The sequence below is a fragment of the Rhinoderma darwinii genome, chromosome 8, assembly GCF_050947455.1.
Source record: "Rhinoderma darwinii isolate aRhiDar2 chromosome 8, aRhiDar2.hap1, whole genome shotgun sequence".
Lineage (NCBI taxonomy): Eukaryota > Metazoa > Chordata > Amphibia > Anura > Rhinodermatidae > Rhinoderma > Rhinoderma darwinii.
The window spans coordinates 88,544,400-88,565,143 of NC_134694.1; the positions used below are offsets into that span (position 1 = coordinate 88,544,400).

The following is a 20,744-nucleotide window of genomic DNA, read 5'->3' on the forward strand; positions in this document are numbered from 1 at the left end:
GTGCGCTATGGTTATCAAAGGAAAAAATGGTAAAAGTCCCCTAATGGTATTTCATTTTTTCTGTTATTAATTAAATAAAATAGACAATTCTAAAAAATCATGCCGCAACATGAAAAACAGAAAATATTACATTTTTCTTTACAAATAAATCTATTTTATTTAACGAAAGTCACAAAAAAATAAATAAAACAAGTACATATTAGGTATATCCCTCTTGATCACGTACAATACAGTTATGCTCTCTATTAGAAGTACCGACCTTCTAGACACCTAGGATTCAGGGACAACAATTTCTATCACTTTATTTATTATATATATATACATAGAAATCTTTTCTTAAGTGTAATTATCTAGAAGAACTATTCACATAATAAAAATCAAGACACAAGAAACAATACAGATTGAAAATAAAAATAATACAAACCATAAGGCCAAATGCACACAATGCATATTACATGTGGAAATCTGCAGCGTAATACAGCACCAGCATAGTAAATGGGATTTCAAATAATCTCATCTACAGAATTTTTCTGGACGTAAATTAACCTGCGGTTCGTATTTTAAATGTAAATGTATCTTGCATTTCCGCTTGTGAATTGTATCTGACAAGTTTATAATAAAACTTACCAAAATCCACAGAATAAAACCGCACCTATTTCCGCATCAAAATGTAAAAAACGCACCTACAAACGCATAAAAAAAACACACTATAAGGCCGGGTTCCCAAGGGTCGGATATGCAGCCTATCCGAACTGGAACCTGCAGCATCTTCCGTCCGAAAAACTATCGTGGTGCGGTTTTTCAAATGGGATTTTCGTTGCGGAGTGCAGCGCTGGGAAAAAAAAAACCTTCATACTTATCCCCTCCCTCTTTTTTGCACGTAGTCTGGCCTACTAAGATGACATTGCAGGTCATGTGACACTGCAGCCTGTTATTGGCTGCAGCGGTCACATGGGATGAAATGTCATTCCAGGAGGCCGGACTGCAGGAAGAAGGAGAGAGTTCTGGGTAAGTATGATTTTAGTTTTCCTGAGTTGCGATTTCTGCGGCGGAATCGCTGCGATTCCAATGCAAAAGTTGCAACACTGTGCTTAATGTTGCGGGTTTTGTGGGAAAACCCGTAACAGAAAATCAATGAAAATGCAGCATTGATTTATGCCGCAGATTTAAGTTCCGCACCGCCGGTTAATTTATCAACGTTTATGCTGTGGTTTTTTTCCCGCAATGTGGGCATGAGATTTTCTAAATCTCATCCACTTTGCTGCTACTGTAAACGCTGCAGAATTTCCGCACATAATGGCGTTGCGGAAATTCTACAGCGTTTATGCTACGTGGAAACCCGACCTTGGGTGCAGATTTTACCTGCAGAATTACCTGTGTTTACCTGTTGTTTTGATGAGGATTTTCTGTACCAACTTCCGCAACGTGTGCATGTAGCTTAAAAGTTTCCACAATATGAATGTACAGGAGACAAAAATGTCCACCGTGGAGCCCTCGCCGTACAGGATTTAGAAAGAGTAAACTAATTTGTCATAAGATTGAATGGATTGCTGTTCCTGTAATACTAGTGTAGTACTAGTGTAATACTAGTTCTTATAGTATTACAGCAACAGTAATCCATCGAAATAGGTATATCGGTACAGCCCAGAGCACCGTCCACCCAGCCGGAGTCGCCAGATTTGCAGTAATTCATTCATCCTACAAAGAGGATCTGTACCAGCAGCTTTTTCTCGGGCAGTAAGCAGCACATATCAATATATATTATTTACTTATCTTGAGCTATTGAATATACACAAATATAGTATCTGCTACTGTATCTCTGCTATTTCCAGTACAGGGGCTTTATTGCAAACTTTGATCCTATAATGACATTTTGAAACTTTCTTAGAGCATGTTCACATCTGCGTTCAGTATTTCCGGTGTTCTGCTCCATCAGAGTAGCAGAACAACAAAAATGCCAGGAACGCCGGTTCCATTGTAACTTTAATGGGTTCTGTCGGATTTTCGTCATGGTGTCCATCGCTGCACTATTGTTTCCGGTATTTTGGATGGGATCTGTGACAGAGGTCCCTAATTGAGCCTCCAATATTTTTTCTAGATAATTACACTTAAAGTGTAGCTAAAAGTTTGACAAACTTCTGGCATGTCATAGTGACATGTCAGAAGTTTGGATTGGTGGGGGTCCGAGCATTGAGACCCCAGCCGCTTCGTGTCTGTTCGGCTTTTTCCGGAAAGCCGATGTATCAGAGTACGGGCTGATAGACTTTCTATTGAGTTCCTACACCGATACATTTATTTACGGAAAAAGCCGAACAGACACGGAGCGGCTGAGCGCTCACACGAATGCTTCAGCTGCTTCGTTCTAGCGATTGGTGGGGGTCTCAGTGCTCGGACACCCACCAATCCAAACTTCTGACATGTCACTATGACATGTCAGAAGTTTGGCAAACATTTAGCTACACTTTCATTATTTGTATACATTAAATGCTATAATATATGTACCCACAAATAATGCCTTTAAATATATATGCTTTATCCCATAAAAAACAAGGCCTCAAAAAGCTTAAATATAAAACATTTATGGCTGACGGAATGCGAGGAGGCAAAAACAAAAAAAAATATTTGGGTCCTTAAGGGGGCTGTCTAGTTTAGTAAACCTGTTTTCATATATTCTATTAGTGAATTTTGAGTTGACAGAAAGGCCATACCCATCTCTTGGGCTTGTGCAGGTTATTCTGATACAGTTCACAGTAGATTCTATTAATGTGTCCATATTAGTATTCTGAGCTATAGACATATATTACTTTTAAGGAAAAGCCAATTTGTTACCGCTTTGGACGATCCCTACTGGTTAGAAGGAACCCTTGGCAATAAGCAGATCACAAAGTTTCCCCTGCTGAAACCCACAGTTGTCTATAGGAAAGCCTGGCAGTAAGTGTTAAATCTCACTGCAGCACCACCACAGGGAAAATTAAGTATTACATAGTGCTTCTTCAAATGAATGGGTTATCTGTGTAATGCAGGAGAGGACAGGCCCTCTGAGCAAGGGACACTCATTGTAACACTGATAGCAAGAAGAAATGCTAGCACAGGCTTCCAGTATCCGTAGTTTCAGTTGCTGCACATCTCTTATCTTCACAGCATAGACAATTGCCTTCAGATGACCCCAAAGATAAAAGTCTAAGGGGGTCAGATCGGGAGGCATTTCTTCTGCGGTGTTGCTATCAGTGTGTGAAGAGTGGGAGAAGAGGGTTGCATTGACAATCCAACACAATGGGCAGCACTTTGAACACATTTTATAAGTGGTCAGAAACTTGTAAATAACTCATGAAAGAATAAAGTAACGTTAAAACCAAGCACATCATTGTTTTTCTTGTGAAATTCTCGATAAGTTTGATGTGTCACATAACCCTCTTCCCATTGAAAAAACTAAAGTTGGATACAAAATGGCAGACTTCAAAATGGCCGCCATGGTCAACACCCTGCTTGAAAAGTTTCCCCCCTCCCATATACTAATGTGCCACAAACAGGAAGTTAATATCACCAACCATTCCTATTTTATTTAGGTGTATCCATATAAATGGCCCACCCTGTATATTAAAGGGTTCTTTACAGTTAGGGTATGTTCACAGGAAAACTCAAAAACTTCTGAAAATACGGAGCTTTTTTTAAGGGAAAACAGCTCCTGATTTTCAGACGTTTTGTAAGCCACCGATTTTCGTGGCGTTTTTCATGGCGTTTTTTATGGCCGTTTTTGGAGCTGTTTTCAATAGAGTCTATGAAAAACAGCTCCAAAAACGTCCCAAGAAGTGACCTGCACTTCTATTTCGTGGACGTTTTTTTATGCGCCCGTTTTTCAAGTTGCCCACGTAAAAAAACGGCCCGTCGGAACAGAGCCGTTTTTTCCATTGAAATCAATGGGCAGATGTTTGGAGACGTTCTGCTTCCGATTTTTGGGCTGTTTTTCAGGCGTTTATGGCCGAAACTAGGCCGTGTGAACATACCCTCAGAGTAGTCACATTTTAGAATGCTCTGCCACATAATGTAGTAATGGCAAATACAATGATTTCATTTAAAAATAGTGGGTGAGAGAACTATATTTTAAAGGGACAATCCGGGTTTTTAAAATGTATGGTCTATTTTAGATCGGTGCGAGTCCAACTGACGGAACCCCCGTCAATCATCTGAATGGGACAGCGCTGCAATACCTTGCACAGCCACTATGAATGTAACGGTGCATGCAAGTACGAATAAAAAAGAAGTCCCTGTAAACAATGACGGGACAGTGGCGCTTGTATGAGCGCCGTAGCCCTTTTAAACAGCTAATTGGACCACCACTGATCTAATATTGATGGCCTATCCTAAAGATAACCAGATAATTGATTCCGTCCTCTGATAGACGAGCACTGAAGATGTTGGCGCTGCTAGACACAGTGCCAACATGGGCCGACGTCATCAGTGCTGGTTAATTGGAGGGCAGTGGAGGAGGTGGGGACGTGTCTTATACTTCCAAAGACACTCTCCATAGCGAAGTCTGAGATATTTTTGGGGGGGACTGTATGGTCGCTTTGAAAGTGGTCTTCTAACCTTCTAGAAATTCCCAGTAATAGCTTAATATGCGTACAAATAATAAACAGGCACATACTCATGTTTTAAATGAACACCGATCCCACTGTGGTTCCTTATTCCCCAGCCAGTCTCTGTTTCCTAGGCTAATCACTGGTCGCAGTAGTGACGCGCTCTCTATACTAACATCACATCTGCGGTCAGTATTGACCTAATTCCTGAAAATGGAGCATAAAGTTTAGTACTATATTCCTCCTTATGTTGTTTGAACTGGTAGAGCACAATTAATGTTATAATGATCAGTGATTGGCCACCCCTGTCACATGTCAGGTATAACATGCCATCAATGGGGACAAGTAAACCAAGATCTACAGGACACCATGGAACATTGTTGCAGGAACAGTGGGGGCTTTTAAAGCTGAATATGTGCCTGTTTGTTTTCGTTACCCATATGCAGCTATTAATGGGGTTTTCAAAAAAAAGTCAGGAAAATCTACCTTTTCAGCAAAATTCAATTTGTATCAAATGGAAAATAAATGAAATCTCGTACAAGAATAGGCTTTCATTTTCGCTCTAGAAATACAGATTGCCTGTTTATGACTTTTTTCCAATTTTTCTTTTTTCTCTATCTTATATATGAAGAAGCAGATAGTAAAAAGCGGGGCAATTTTCACACGGCATGATTAGGGCTTCAACAATAGACATGTGCTAAACCACTAGCACTGTGTAAAATATATGAAAGGACATCTGTAATGTTTACTGTCTAAATAAAACGAACATCACCTTGTCTATTATATTGTCTTCAAACACTTAATAGCCGGCACTCTCCCGGACTCTGACATGTGAGTGGCAGCCATTTTCACCAACTTCATCTCTGTGTTATTACTATTATTGACAAACGGCTTAGTAACAAAGACTGTTCCAACAATAAATGCTACTGTGGTTCAAAAATGTGTTTGCAGACAAGAAATCTAAATGCTAACACATTTCAGATAAACTATAGGTTTCCTTCACCACGGCTAATATTTCATGCCAAGCATTTCACGGACAGCTGACAGAAGAGTGCATAAATGGGCAACCTGTGCCAGCTTTAAAAGTCTATATTTTCCAACCGTAAATAACAAAGCTTAAGAACATATCCAATTTTTCTGTTGCTTTTATTTTGCTCTTGTCATATTCTTAAAAAATACAAAGTTAATTTATTTACTAGGCTCTTTAAAAGTGCCTTCACACGCTACGTCTTTTGACAGCCTAATGCCAGGTTGCTAAGTTACGACTGTTTGACATCATCTCTTCCGGTGTTCTTCCATTAGACAGGTCCACATGATTCACTAGGCTTTTTAGCTTGTTACTCAATTTCCCAGTGACGTCTTTATTACGATTGTATATTCACATCATGTAGGCAACTTTCTAGCCGCCCTTCTGCATGCCGTCCACCCCTTAGAATCCATATGAAAATATTTCAAATGCTTTTCAGCTACTGAGTGAACGTGTAACCTCAATGGACAGCTTACCTTTCATATTACCCTTACTAGAATAAAATGTAACATCTCCCTTAATGTCAGATTCTATTTTACCGGAAAAATGATGGAGGAGCAAATAAAGGTCTCTACCTGCTAATTGTGTTACATGAAATAGTCACATCCGATAGAGATGGGGATGATTAAATCCATTAGTGCTTTAAACGGCACACAAAAATGGAAATTTCACATGTAATTTCAACTGTCAAGGGCATTTTTGGCCGTTGATATATATTTATAGAGTGCAGGGTTATTGCAGCTAGCTGGCAGGACACGAGAAAAGATGACTCTGATCGCACAGTTAATTGGAACTTTAATTTAAAGGTCTTCTACCCGGGTGATATAATAACCCTTTCAGAGCTACTGCACTGTGCATGTTTATTGGTTAAAGGAAATCAAATAAAACTAAAGTAAAGAGAAAAAATATATCATTTTGGAAGATGAAGTTTAGAGGATACATTGCTCCCCACTTCATATAATCAGAGTCCATAGTGCTGGTTTATTGCATATGGTAGGACATCGGGGCAAGCACTTTGCTGTTAGTCTCCGCTCTGCATAAATGTGGGAAATCAGTCTCCGACAATGAAGCCCTGTGGGCTAGTTAACAAGATTAGAGGAAATCTTGAGTAGTAATTTCCCTGAAAAAAATGTAAATCAATGAAGATTGTAAGTAATGGAGCAAAGGAAAGCACCACACATTCTGTAAGGTTAGCTGAACACGCCATATATCGGCTCAGTGCATAAGCCTGGGGCATAGCTATGGGGGGTTCTAAAGCCCCTATGCCACATAAGGAAACACCAGTATATTAAAAGGCTTAAAAATTCACCTCTGGCGCATATCATATATAGTATTTAGTGTCAATGCTTGGTTCTGATCCTGTCCTGTGAAATGAGGAAACCGTAATGTTGGAAAGCTTTTGGCTCATAAGCCTTATGGTTGATTCTTTACATGTAAACTCTACCTGCTAGTCTAGATTTTATTCCTCCCAAAGAAGTACAGTACAGAATAATCTGAAATCTTATTCGGACTGGCTAGAGGTGAACAATTACAAGAGTTTTGAATCAACATGATTGATGATAATACAATATTTATGTTGGTATTTTGGGTGTTTTCCTGGAGGTTGTGTAACTCTACATAAAAAGTCCAATAATCCAGAATAGAGGGTCCTGTTCATGCTGGATAAAAATAAATTTTACGACATACTCACTGCGAAAGTACAGTAGTGACTGAAGGCAGACATCATTTAATCATATAACTCGAATTCTGTGCAGGGGATTTGGAGCTATGTTTCAGAAAAACAGAGCTCTGACCACTATAGAGATATATTAATGTATATAATTATCTCTCTTTACATGTCTATTTTTAGTAAAATACTTGTATTTTCAATTAATTGACAATTCTGGAACATATTTTCTTTGAACTCTGCATTGTGCGATTCCTCTGTTATTCCGCCTAGAAATTCATGAATACATTGACAACTGTGTGTTACCATTCCCTTCTCAAAGGGGTGTGTCCCTTCACAGTCTCACTGTCAGCTCTGATTGGACATTATAAATCTGTGTAAAGACACATTTCTAAGAGGAGTAAAAGAGGAACGGCAAAGTTATAAGAAAAGATGTTACAGAATTGTAATTTCATGGGGATTACAATTATTTACTAAAACAGACATGTTAGGAAAGGTGACAGGTCTTCTTTAAATAACATTTTGATATAAGGTGGAGATTTACTTTCAGAATTACAAACATGTCCAATTGGTTCTCCCAATAGATCAGAGAACAATCTACATGTCATCAAGACTCGAACCAGGTAAATACTGTACATTTGCCCTTCTTTAAACTTCAGTATTATTTCATAAATAGATACATACATGTATATTCCAATTCTGTATAGCTATATAATATCCGGCATGTCACAATGATTTATGTCTATACTTATAGAAGGTCTAAGGGCAGGAGCATTACAGACTAAAACAGAAATTCCTTGACATCAATTACAAGTGTGTGTCTTTTGCCACTTGAAATGAGCATGAAAGACATGAAGAAAGTGCTTTCAGCAGAAACTTGTTCCCGACATATAAGTTTTATTATATTTAGAAAATCCCATTGCTCAGACGAGCACATTCCCGGTTGACACCAGAGTCTGTGACAAGAAACCTTGAAGTAACAAGTAGGAGTACAGAGTCAGAAACAATTATTCAGGTTATAGCCACTTTTTCTTGCGTTATTGAATTCTGAGACATACTACAAGTGCGGCTCCTGTTAGGTCGACATTTTTTCGCCATGTTTTATGTACTATTAGAAATCGGTATAAATGCTGTAAATAATCAGTGGACGAGTCTGTCCCACAATTAAAGTTGTTCAAAGTCACCATTTATTGTAAACTTTCAAACTCACCCGTAGAATTTCTTCAACACAACTTGGATCATTTGGAAGACCCACCTGTGTAAAGAAATATTCATATTATGAGTAACCGACAATAAAAAAAAACCTCCAAGAACTGAATGAATTCAATATAACAATACAAATATGTCAGTATAAGGCTTCGTTCACATCTGTGTCAGGGCTCCGTTCTGGTGTTCTGTCTGAGCTTCCCGTCAGAACGGAACTCTGACTGAAACAAACGGAAGCCAATGGTTTCCGTTTGCATCACCATTCATTTCAATGGTGACAGATCCGGTGCAAATGGATTCGGTTTGTCTCAGTTTTGCAATGGTTCTGTTGTTTTGACAGAAGCAAAACCATAGTCGACTACGCTATTCAGTCCGTCAAAACGACGAAACCCTTGCACAACTGAGACAAACTGAAAACATTTGCACCGGATCCATCACCATTCAAATCAATGGTGATGCAAACGTAAACCTATGGTTACTGTTTGTTTCAGTCAGGGTTCCGTTCTGATGGGCCGCTATGTCGGAATGCCAGAACTGAGCCCTAATACAGATGTCAACGAAGCCTAAGCAGAACTCATATAAACTGCAAATGTCAAACAAAACAATCATGGCGTTTTTCAGATAGAACAAATGTGATGTCTCAATGGTCTTCTTGTTTTTGGTTTATAAAACATCACTAGCCAAACAAAAAGTGAAACATTGGGGGCAGAAGCATTTCTGCAATATAGCAGTTGACAACGCTCAATCTGCACTAAGACATCTCTACTTTTTGCAAGGTGCCATCCCTATCTCATTCATACACAGCCTAGGCAACTCTGTACTTGTAGAGAGTATTTACCAAGAAGTCTTTGATAGGAGTGGGAGCTCATTCTGACATATCCTGTTTCTACCTATTCTTTCCAGATGCCTGTACCCTTTAGTTTGGGAGTTCTGTTCTCCCATTTGTCCTAAATAATAAAAAATGGGGCTAAAACCCCGCACAAGGGCGAAGGAGAACATTCTCAAAGGAAGTTTTGGCAAATGTATCCCTTCTCCCCTAAACTGGATTCTGTTCCTGTTTTTGATCATTCATGGCAGACTTGGGAACAGAACTCCTGAATGCAAGGGTTAATGCAGAGAGAGAGGAAAATGTCCATCTTACTTTTTCTAAAAGGACAGGACTGTACACAAGCATCATTAAATACATTCAAATACACATAAAATAATATAAAAAAAGAGGAAATGTGCTAGTTTTTGCCCCTGACCATGTCTATTAAGATAATAGAGGAAAGCTACTGCATAGTGAAATCCCTATTCTGCAGGTCAATAGGAAATTACATTTTTATTGACTGTTTTAAGACTTATCAAACCATGTAGGTATATCTGACTTATTCGAACCTTGTCCAATATTTGGAATTTGGCTAATCTTAAATCCATGGCAGCTTAGCAATCATCGTTTACATAATAAATCTCTACACAAAGAAGTATCGTAATGTAAGCCAAGAACACACTGTAACTTCCCAATACAAAAGCATGTCGGGAAAACGATTTCATTTTTTACAGGAAATGTTGTTATGAACAATACTATATTTTTTAATCATGATAGTGAGATAGAAGCATGTGAGTCATCCTCGCGGTTGCTTTTATTTGCCTAAATACTGTACCATCAACCTGACTTATGCAAAATAACCAAAATGTCTCATATATCCCATTTTATAATACTGCTGTCTGTAGGCCTCATGAGTTTATGCATGACAAATGTAATTTCCTATACGTTCGCGATATTGCTAAAATATTAAATTAGAACAATATGCTGGTGGCTAACTACCCAGTCAGCATTTTCACATACCCTCCCAGGTTACCATTGCCCAGAGGAAAACAAGAGAATACTCTGGTGGTTCGAGGTTGTGACACAGCGATGAGAGCCAGCCACAACAAGACCCATGAGGTTCAACATAGACAAACCCAAGGGCAAATACATTGATGATGGGGGTTACCACTTTTATGGTTATTTTGCAATAAAGCTATTATGGTTTTCTGTTTTTGTTTTTTTTACCTGCGTGAGAAATAGAAATAAAACAGTTTACAGTGCAATAAATAGTGAACATACAGTATAATTGCTCTCTAAAGCTGATGGCCCATCTTAATCATATAGTTTGTTGGGCCCAATATACAACAGTTCGACAGTGTACCCTTCACATGCAAATATATGTTTCAGAGGCATTAGAACGACTGTTACTGAAGACCACAGATGGACTGACAATTGGCATATAATTCAGCCACATAGCGAGATCCTTTTTTTTATTCTCACACATACTCATACTTAGTGTGGACAGTTATAAAGACCAAAGTAAGCATGCATGCCTCCTAATATTTGAATCCAAAATTGTCTTACATTTTAAAAGGTAACTAAAATTTCAAAAACCTTTTGACGTGTCATAGTGACATGTCAGAAGTTTTGATTGGTGGGGGTCCGAGCACCGAGACCCCACCAATCGCTTACAGGAAGCGGCAGAAGCACTCTTGATCGGCACTCTTGGAAAGCTGAGCATGTGGTGGACGGACACATAGACTTTCTATTGAGCCTATACACCGTCCGAGGAAAGCCGAGCAAGTGGTGTGCGGGTTCAGTAGAAAGTCTATGGGCCCGTACACCACTTGCTCAGCTCCTCGAGGATAGCCAGAAACTTAGCGGCACAACACAGACACTTCTGCCACTACGTTTTAGCGAACACTGCTAAGTCAGCCATGTAAGGAGCTACTTTTTTTTAATTCACACTTATACTCATACTTGGTGTGGACAGTTATGAAGATAAAAGTAAGCATCCATACCTCCCAATATTTGAATCCAAAACTGTCTCACATTTTAAAGGGTTTCTAAACCATACAAGCACTGTTAGGCTGGTTTTCTACACAACATTTTTATGCATTTTTATGCTTTTTTCGTGGAGGTTTTCAAGGCATTTCTATTCTTATATTTTTTTTATGTTAGTTATAAAATGAGCACCAATTTGTTGAATTATACGAATGGCTGAAATCTGAAACAAAAAGATTAGCTCATCTCTAGCTGTGATATCACAATGTGTTTTATGCGATTTTTTTTATAGGGCCAAAAGTAAACTAGTTTAACAATCTGAGGGAGTTATCATGACGGATAAACAATGGAGCGTCAGTAAAAAGACAAATTCAACACTGCTACATCTGTATATAGGCCAATTGTTATACTGTATACTCACACATGAAATATTATAACATACTACAATGTCTTTGGAGCAAACATCAACAATAGTAATTTGTTGAGGCTGTTAGTCTCATATATTTTAGCACAATCTAAAATGTGAATCTTCTGCATCATGAACACAGCAGAGAGAGTGCGTAGCCTGTATATGGAGCACTAGACACTCCATTCCATCGTATGGTGATCTATACGGTACAGAATTACGGAGATATTCTCTTCTAGAAGCAATGGTTGTAGAGGAGAATACCTCCCTACCTACGGCATCCAATCATGGCATAATTTTTTATCAGTCGGATTTAAATGGAATCTAACAGAAAAACCTCTGTATGCCTTTGTAGAAAATCTGAGCCTTATGGAGGTACTGTAAGGCCCTATAGTCTTCGATGGGTTTCATATTATGGTTCTGTACAACTCATAAGTTGTACAGAGCTTTAATACAGTCATGTACAAGAGGCCTCATAGTCAGAACATTAGGGTATGGTCCCACGTAGCAACGGCCACATGTGAAACCATACCGGATGCAGTGGGCAATGGCCGCACGATTGTGCCTGTAATACTCCGGGCCCCTGCTGTACGTCTCGATCAATATAAAATTTAATGTTTTAACAAACTCCCAAAGACTTTGTAAATGAATGCTAATTTGCCAAATAGAGGACAGTTGTTTCAAGTTGGGTTATTTTTATTTCATTAAATCAAAGGATATCTTAGCTAAACATTCTTTTTAGTCTTAAAGTATCTCATTGCTGAAAAGAAATGATTGTTGGAAGTAGCTCATTTTCTTTGGCTTTCAAAGCTTTATTAATTAATTGTGCATCTCCACTAGAGCTAAATCCAGCGGCTAATGAGAAATAAAATGAAACTAGTTAAAACACTAAAATTGAAACTCATAAGTAATGTGTAAGGCCTAAATTAATGAGCAGTTATGCCGAAGCAAATGCCGTCCATAAATTTTCCAAGATTTTTTTTTTAATGTGTTATTATATTTAATGTGAGTCATTGCTTTTTTATCAATTATAATAATTAATTATTGTACAAAAAGTTATATAAATAAAGCCACCTATTTAAATAGCATAACATGAGCTCAATATAATATCTTTACAGTTTTAGGTGACCGATTATAGTTGAATAGTAAGTCCCATAAATTGCAGCCCCAGATGGACCATTGCCTTTCATTGGTAGCCATGTGATCTATTTAAAAATGCTGTCATCTTACCATATATCTTTTCCCAGAATGCCACTGCAACACAGTTTCCCATATTGTCATATTGGAGAAGGACCTGTAATATTGCTCATCCTGATTCCTCCTGGTTCATTAACAGAATGCCACAACTACAGTGAATACATCATTTTACTGGTAGAGCAGGCGAGAGAGAGAACAAAGATTCTGGAAATATAAACCTGCATAACTAAGCAGTTTAATAATGACAGCAACTCTAAACCTGTAACAGCATCCAAAAGACTTTACAATACAGATTATAGCGTTGTTGTTTTTTTTTTCATTTTTTTATTATTATTATTATTCATTTTTGGGGCTATGCCCTTCAGATTAAAAGGTGTTATTCGGGACTAAAACACTGAAGGCCTTTCCCTAGACACTATAATAAATGTTTGATTGGTAGGGGTCTGACACTTAGCACCCCCAACAATTATCAGAAAAAGGGGCTGCACATATGTATGAGCCTTTGTGCCATTGAAAGTGTATGACAGCCCTTCGTTTTGATGATTGGAGATGGTCCTGTTGGTTGATCCTCACCGATTAAAAGTTGATGATCTATCCTGAGGATAGGTCATTAATGTTTTAGTCCGGCAATTTCCTCATAATCTATGATTGTATTGAGAATAAATGTGTTTATATGGCACTGGAGCAGATTCTACTTTACTATCAAGAACGGTGAAAATCATTTTAGAGAAACAGAAATATTTATTTAATCTACCAGTGATGGGATCTGATATTTGTCAGATTATCAAATAACCTGGATTATCACATAGGCGGGAAAGTATATAGAATTTACTAGCAAATGAAGAACCTCTAAAAAAAAATGGACTTTGAGAAATGGCGGTCTATGACAATTTGTGAACTATTAGATGCTATACTAAAGGAACATGTCTGTGCTTGAATGATAAGTTATTATATTTAATATATATAGTTCTAATATAGTCATTCACATTGGTTTCTACTTCATTGCGGCTTTTAGTCTCAGGGTTTATTCCCACGACCGTAGTATACGTTAAAACAATGCCGTAACATGGACGCATGTATTTCATTGGGGCCGTTTTAATGGACCGTGTGAAGGGTCAGTGGAAAAATAGGACATGTCAAGTCTATGAGGGATCCGTGAAAACTGGTCCCACACGGGTGCAACTCGGACGTGAAAAACTGCAGTTTTTCACATCCGAGTTTGCACTCGGACATGTGAATCTAGCCTAAGACTGAATGAAATGAAGGAGGCTAGATGTCAAAGTGTGATAATAACTGACATGTTGTGGAGGGGGCTTATGCCTTACTAAAAATCCAATCGCTCTTATCAATTCATTCCACCTGCTGTTGTCCACTCTCCATAAAGCTGTTTACAAGACAAACCAACCACAATTCCCATGGGTCAATAGACGAACTCTAACTGAATAACAGAATTTACATCTTAAAATATTCATTGTGAATATCTGAAATAATTAGTTGATCTAGAGAGAACAGACATTTACATATTTTACATATTAAAACTTCCAAGACAAGTTCAGTGCTGATGTTTTTCTCCTTTTTGCATTTCAACATGTCCCTAATGCTGAAAACGAGCTAAATGGATTGTAAGAGGGAACGGAAGACTATGCATGGGTGTAGATACTGTAGGATACAGATACAAAGAGATATTCCAGGGGGACTCTAGAGATTGCAGCCACAGAAGTAAACTGCTGATAATCATGTTTTATTTAAAACAAATGTTTATACATTTACTGTTTTCTATCCCTTTGTAGCATGCCCCTCTCTGCCACGGACCTGAGCTATCTGATTAATAAATACAATGCCAGCACAACAAATCTGCTAGGACTCCTAAGACACTGACAGTATCAGTGCACCTAAAATGTTTGGGGAATGCCTGTAGAAAACGAATCAAATAACTCACATTTTTAAGATCTCTGTTTAATGTCTGTGAATTGGGATATCCTTGTTTGCATCCAGGGGCTGATAACTTGTACAAACCTAAAGGGCCTTTTACACTGGCCGACAATCGGCCGGTGCAGTGAATGCCGATTGGTGCTCGTTTGCTCTGGTCACACGGAGCTATGGATGGGGACGAGCGGTCGTTATTCCGATTGCTCGTCCTCATACATTATCATCATGTCGGCAGCGCATCTCCCTGTTTACACAGGGGGGGGGGTGCTGCCGAGAATGATAATATTTTACTTTTTTAAAACAATACGATCAGAAGATGATCGAGCGTTTGCTCTTTCATCTGCTGATCGCTGCCCTGTTTACACAGGGCAATTATTGTCAACGAGCGTTATACGAACACTCGTCTGCGCGATAATCGGCCAGTGTAAAACCCCCTTTACTCTTCTCATAGAGTTTGTTAGAATTCTATCCTTTCTAGGCAAAGATTGTTTCACATTTTATTTTTACAATATATCAGAGTAGGTAAAATATACAAGCTCGGAGTCCAGGTTATATATCTTATTACAAAATAATCCCTCTTTCTGCACTTATCATACTCCTTTACTCCGTCAGTCCTCCCTCATTAAGGCTATATGCACACATTACAGAATTTGGTGCAGAAAATCCAAATTAAAACCGCAAGTAAATGCAGGTAATTCTGCAGGTAATATCCACACCTTATTTTTAGGTGCGGTTTTTACATTTTAATGTGGAAATGGGTACAGTTTTATGCTGAGGATTTTGGTGCATTTTTTTTTAAACGAGTCAGCTACAATTCGCAAGCAAAACGCAAGATAAATTGACAGGCTGCAGATTTTAAAATACACACCGTAGGTCAATTTACGTGCAGAATAAAATTGCAACGTGTAGATGAAATTCTGGCAAATCCTCACGTAATACGCATCGTGTGCATTTGGCCTGTATGTTCACCCACTCAGAATTCACTCATAAAATCCAACCAAATAGAACAGTTGCCACTAGGTGCAGTAGGTATTTGGATCCTATTGAAGTCAATGGATGCTTTATATAAATCGGCCCCCTAGTGGCTGAAAAAGGCAGCTTAGATTTTTACAAGCATTTGTGTGCAGAGTCAGAGGAAAAGTGATCTGCGCCAAAGACATGAAACAATGTCAAGCATATTTGAAAAATTATGTAAATCTATTATACTGGTGGTTTGATTAAAAAAAATAAAAAAAAGGGGGTTGTACATTTTAAAACAGCTATTTTAATGAGTAATAGCTTCTATGTCACTCCTGCTAGTGACACGTACAATCCGCACCACCATGACGTCTGTCACCCTATATTTCACAGGTGTAGATTTCCGACTGTCCTCGATGCTTATCGTTAGAATTATCTTTTTTTTTTTAACACAGTAGGAAGGAGGTCTTCAGCAGTAGGAAGGAGATCTCTTTATGACAGCCAAATTTCCACAGCAACCAATAAAATTAAAGCCTAAGAGCAAACCACAAATTCCTATATATTTGGCATATCTGATGAATGGAAACTTTCAGCTTTGCATTAAGGTTGTCAAACGCAAAAGCTAACAGGGCTTAACATTGGGTAGTCCATAAAAAACGTGTTTTCAGTATGTGCCCTCAAAGTAAGTAAACTGTTCTTATATTGCATTGTAAATGGAAAATTGAGGATAACATGCAGAGCTCTGTGGTTTATGATGCTGAACCGAATGGCAATTAATCTCTACACTACACAGCATGTGGCGTCATGTAAAGCTCGGCAATGTGATCACAGTGAATATATACTGAAAATGATAACAAGAGGCAAGAGATCCAGTTTATGGTAATCATATTTATATGCAAATTAGAATAAAGCAATAGCTCCTGGTAAAAGAAGTACAAAACGCCGTCTGTCTGAAGCTGGCCATACAGTGGTCGACCGCCCAAGAGTCAAGCCATATAGGAAGCTCTTAAAAATCTCAATTACCATTAGAATGTTTTTTACCATGATAAATAATACAGCCCACTCTGCTACTTGCTGCTATTTAGGCAAGATTCATACAAGCATTTTTGGCACTTTTTTCACCCTCAATATTGGAGTTGCTGCTCATTTTGTGGATTCCTGTGTATTTGGGACTTGGTCTGTCCCTCTGAGCTTGCACCCACACGCTGCTGGTGCTGCTGGACTTTGTATATATCTATATATATATATATATATATATATATATATAGATAGATATAGATAGATATGTCTATATATATATATATATATATATATATATATATACATACATACATACAGAAAGAATGCCAGTGTGAACATGCCATAAAAGAAGCTTGGGGCCAAAATGTCTTAATTTTATACATATGGCAATGGATCGATGAATCGTGGTTAAATTCATTAGGTATAATCTCTTGTCATCTAGTTTTAAAGGCTATGAACACCCTTGAGGGTATTTTTTCTTTATTTATTTTTTAAAGAAATAGATTAGTCAGTGTGTTTAGTGTAACTTTGTAATTAGTCTCTATTGAAAATTTGTTTTACTTTTGGAGATACAGCTGTTCTGTATTCTCTATACCGAGCAGCTGCATAGTTCGCTTTACACTAAATCCGTCAGTCCTGTGGACCTCACGGGTTCAATGACAAAGGGGCCTGCGTCTCTCTGACACGCAGGATCCACCTGTAATCGATCACATCTAAGTTATGAACTTAGATGTTATCGATTACAGGTGGATCCTGCATGTCACAGACTCAACCTGTCAGGTCCGCGGGATAGAGAATACAGAACAGCTGTATCTCCAAAAGTAAAAAGATTTTTTTAATAAATACTAATTACAAAGTTACACTAAACGACCTGACTTATCCATTTATTTTTATTTTTTAAAAGCCCTCAAAGGTGTTCATAGCCTATAAAATACATTTTTTACATGTTTTTTAAAGGATATAAACAAAATAAATCTTAAAAAAGATATCACAACTGATACCAACTGTATCATTGACATACATGGACTTGTTTTTATGATCCTTGCTGGCGTTGCCCAAGAAACCCACCTTATTAGCTTAACTGTATCAACCAATTAGAGGGGGTCAGCATCTAAAGATAAGAACCCATCTTGCTGGGCACTGAAACATAACCCTTCATTAGGAGTTCTATATTTACAAGTGTTGGGTATTTCATTGCATTGCAGTCGTTACATTCAGGCCACTTTCACACATCATTATGTTGGTCCGTATTTCGCATCCGTATTTGTAAGCCCAAACCAGGACTAGAACCTACACAAAGAAAAACCACTTAACGACCGGGCCTATTTTGGCCTTAATGACCGAGCATTCTTTTCTCTTTTGCATTCCAAAAGTTAGAACTTTTTTATTTTTCTGTCTACATAGCTGTATGAGGGCTTGAATTTTGTGGGACGAGTTGTACTTTTCAATGGCACCACTTTTGGGTGCATATATTATATTGATTAACTTTTATTAACTTTATTTGGGGCAGGGAAGTGAAAAAAACAGCTAACACAGCATTGGTGTAATTTTCAATGCTACTATGTTGGACTTATTGATTAACTTTTATTATAAGTTTTTAGGGGGGAAAGGAGAAAAAAAAATGTGCCGTTGTTTTTTGCGATTTTTTTTCTACGGCGTTCACCGTGAGATTTAATTAATGTGTTAACTTCATTTTTTGTGTCATTACGATTGCGGCAATACCACATATGTGTATCTTTATGTTTTTTTTTTACACTTTTATTAAATAAAACCCCTTTTTTTATGGAAAAAAAATTGTTTTATTTTATTTTTCTGTTCACCTTTTCTTATTATTTTATAAACTTTATTTAACTGTTTTAATTTTTCTTTTTTAGTCCCACTAGGGGACTTCACACTGCGATATTCCGATTGCAGATATAATGCTTTGGTATACCAAAGCGTTTTTGCCTGTCAGTGTAAAACTGACAGGCAATCTATTGGGCCATGCCTCTGGCACGGCAACCCGTCGGCAGCTGTTGATTCGTTCGTGGGCCGCTGATAGTTGTCAGAGGAAGCCCCCTCCTTCTGTCAAAACATTTAAATGCTGTGGCAATTAAGAGGGTTAAACGTCAGATATTGAAGGTTTCTTCAATCTCAGCCATTGCAGTGGGAGCCCAGCTGTCAGTCAGCGACGGGCTCCCACGTTGATCGTGCGGACACAACTTCTATCCCCACGCGATCATGTCACGTACATGCACATCCCACGACGTGCATGTACGTGTAAATGAGGGCAGGGGTTAATGGACATATTTGTGCCTCCGTCATGTTAGGCTTGGTTCACACCTGTGTCAGGTCATTCCATTGTTCTGTTCCATCAGAGGAGCAGAATAAGGGCATACCAGAAGCAACGGTTCCATTGCACCACAGACACCACCGGCAGCCGACAGAACCCATTGACTTTAATGGGTTCAGACGGCTTTTCATCGGGGTATCCATGGTTTTACCAGATTTGTTTCTGGTAATTTCGGCCGGATCTGCGATGGAGGCCCATAACGAAGCCTGCAAAGTAGATGTGAACAGAGCCTTATGGACGCACTCCTGGTTTTAGCTTACAAATACTGATGCAAAATACTGCCGTGTGAAAGTGCCATTTTGAGTGGAAATGTTCAGATTTTACAGTGAGCTTAAATTTCCATACTATCAGCAGATTACAGGCCGCTATCTTTTTTAGTAGTCCTAGCTTTACACTGTGGGGGAGGGCTTACAGTTTGGGACATTAAGGCTGTGCCTGAGAGTCCATAGCCAGAGGGGCCCCGCTTGGAGATGCAAACTGAAAAAACAAATGTGTCATGGCTATAGTGGTTGGTAAGCGGCCCATTACCTTTAGTGCTCGAGGACCTAGACCACTCTAAGACCACCCCCACCTGCATGTGAATGTTCCCACTCTTAAAGAGAACAATTTCAATAACATGCCTTGCTTTTCAACACCTTGGCAACATGTTACATAACTGTACGTGTCAGCTTCCAAGGGTAAGTATACTCAGAGAGTGTCGGGTGTATGTTAGCAGGCATCTCACTGCGACAGCTGGAATCAAAAGTTGTGGCGGAAAGGTGGGAAGAAAAAAATCATATTGAAAAAAATAAAATTGGCTGCGTCTCCATGGAGTTAAGCTATAATCTTACTTTTAGATAGCCTTTGCTTGTATATTAGGAAATTGCACAAATACCAATTATCTAAACATCTATTATCATATTGTGTCCATTCATGAACAGGAGCAGTATAATATGTCAGAACACTGACTGAGAAATTACATTTCGCAGCATTGCCCTGCAAGTCCTTTAGCCAAACACAGTGACTGTATTATAACAATTATACGATAGTTCCTGCTTGTTAAAAAATATTCAGAGTTGTTACTCGCTACATAAATATGTGAAAATGCTTTTTCTTTAGTTTGAGTATCTGACTGGAGGACACCGTACCATCTATATGATTGTTTGGTTATTTTTTCCTTTTTATTAAAAAATATTCCGTGTTTTGGGCAGCTATTGGGAATTTAATATATTTTTTTATTTAACGTTTATATTTATAATCACAATTTTTTTTATAATAGCCACTTGTAAAAGTTGTGATCCTGATAATAGAAGCATATTAGCGTATTGCTGTATATGCAGTTGCTGTATATCAGTTGATATAAAAGTATATGTTCACCAAAGGACAAAAACACACGTAATCTATCTATCTATCTATCTATCTATCTATCTATCTATCTATCTATCTATCTATCTATCTATCTATCTATCTATCTATCTATCTATCTATCTATCTATCTATCTATCTATCTACAAAATTATATATATATATAGATATATATATAGATATCTATCTATATATATCTACATATATATAGATATATATATATAGATATATATATATATATGTAGATATCTATATATATCTATATATATGTATGCTTGAGAAAGGCTCA

At 38.0% G+C, this 20,744-nt stretch overlaps 1 protein-coding gene across 1 annotated transcript in view; it reads right to left on the reverse strand.

The window, feature by feature from the left end:
• AFF2 (ALF transcription elongation factor 2) overlaps positions 1 to 20,744 on the reverse strand; it is a 413,486-nt gene that overhangs the window by 159,599 nt on the left and 233,143 nt on the right. Inside the window, exon 4 of the mRNA XM_075835883.1 lies at positions 8,481 to 8,525. Coding sequence (XP_075691998.1) covers positions 8,481 to 8,525 — 45 coding nt within the window. The remainder of the gene's footprint in view (positions 1 to 8,480; positions 8,526 to 20,744) is intronic.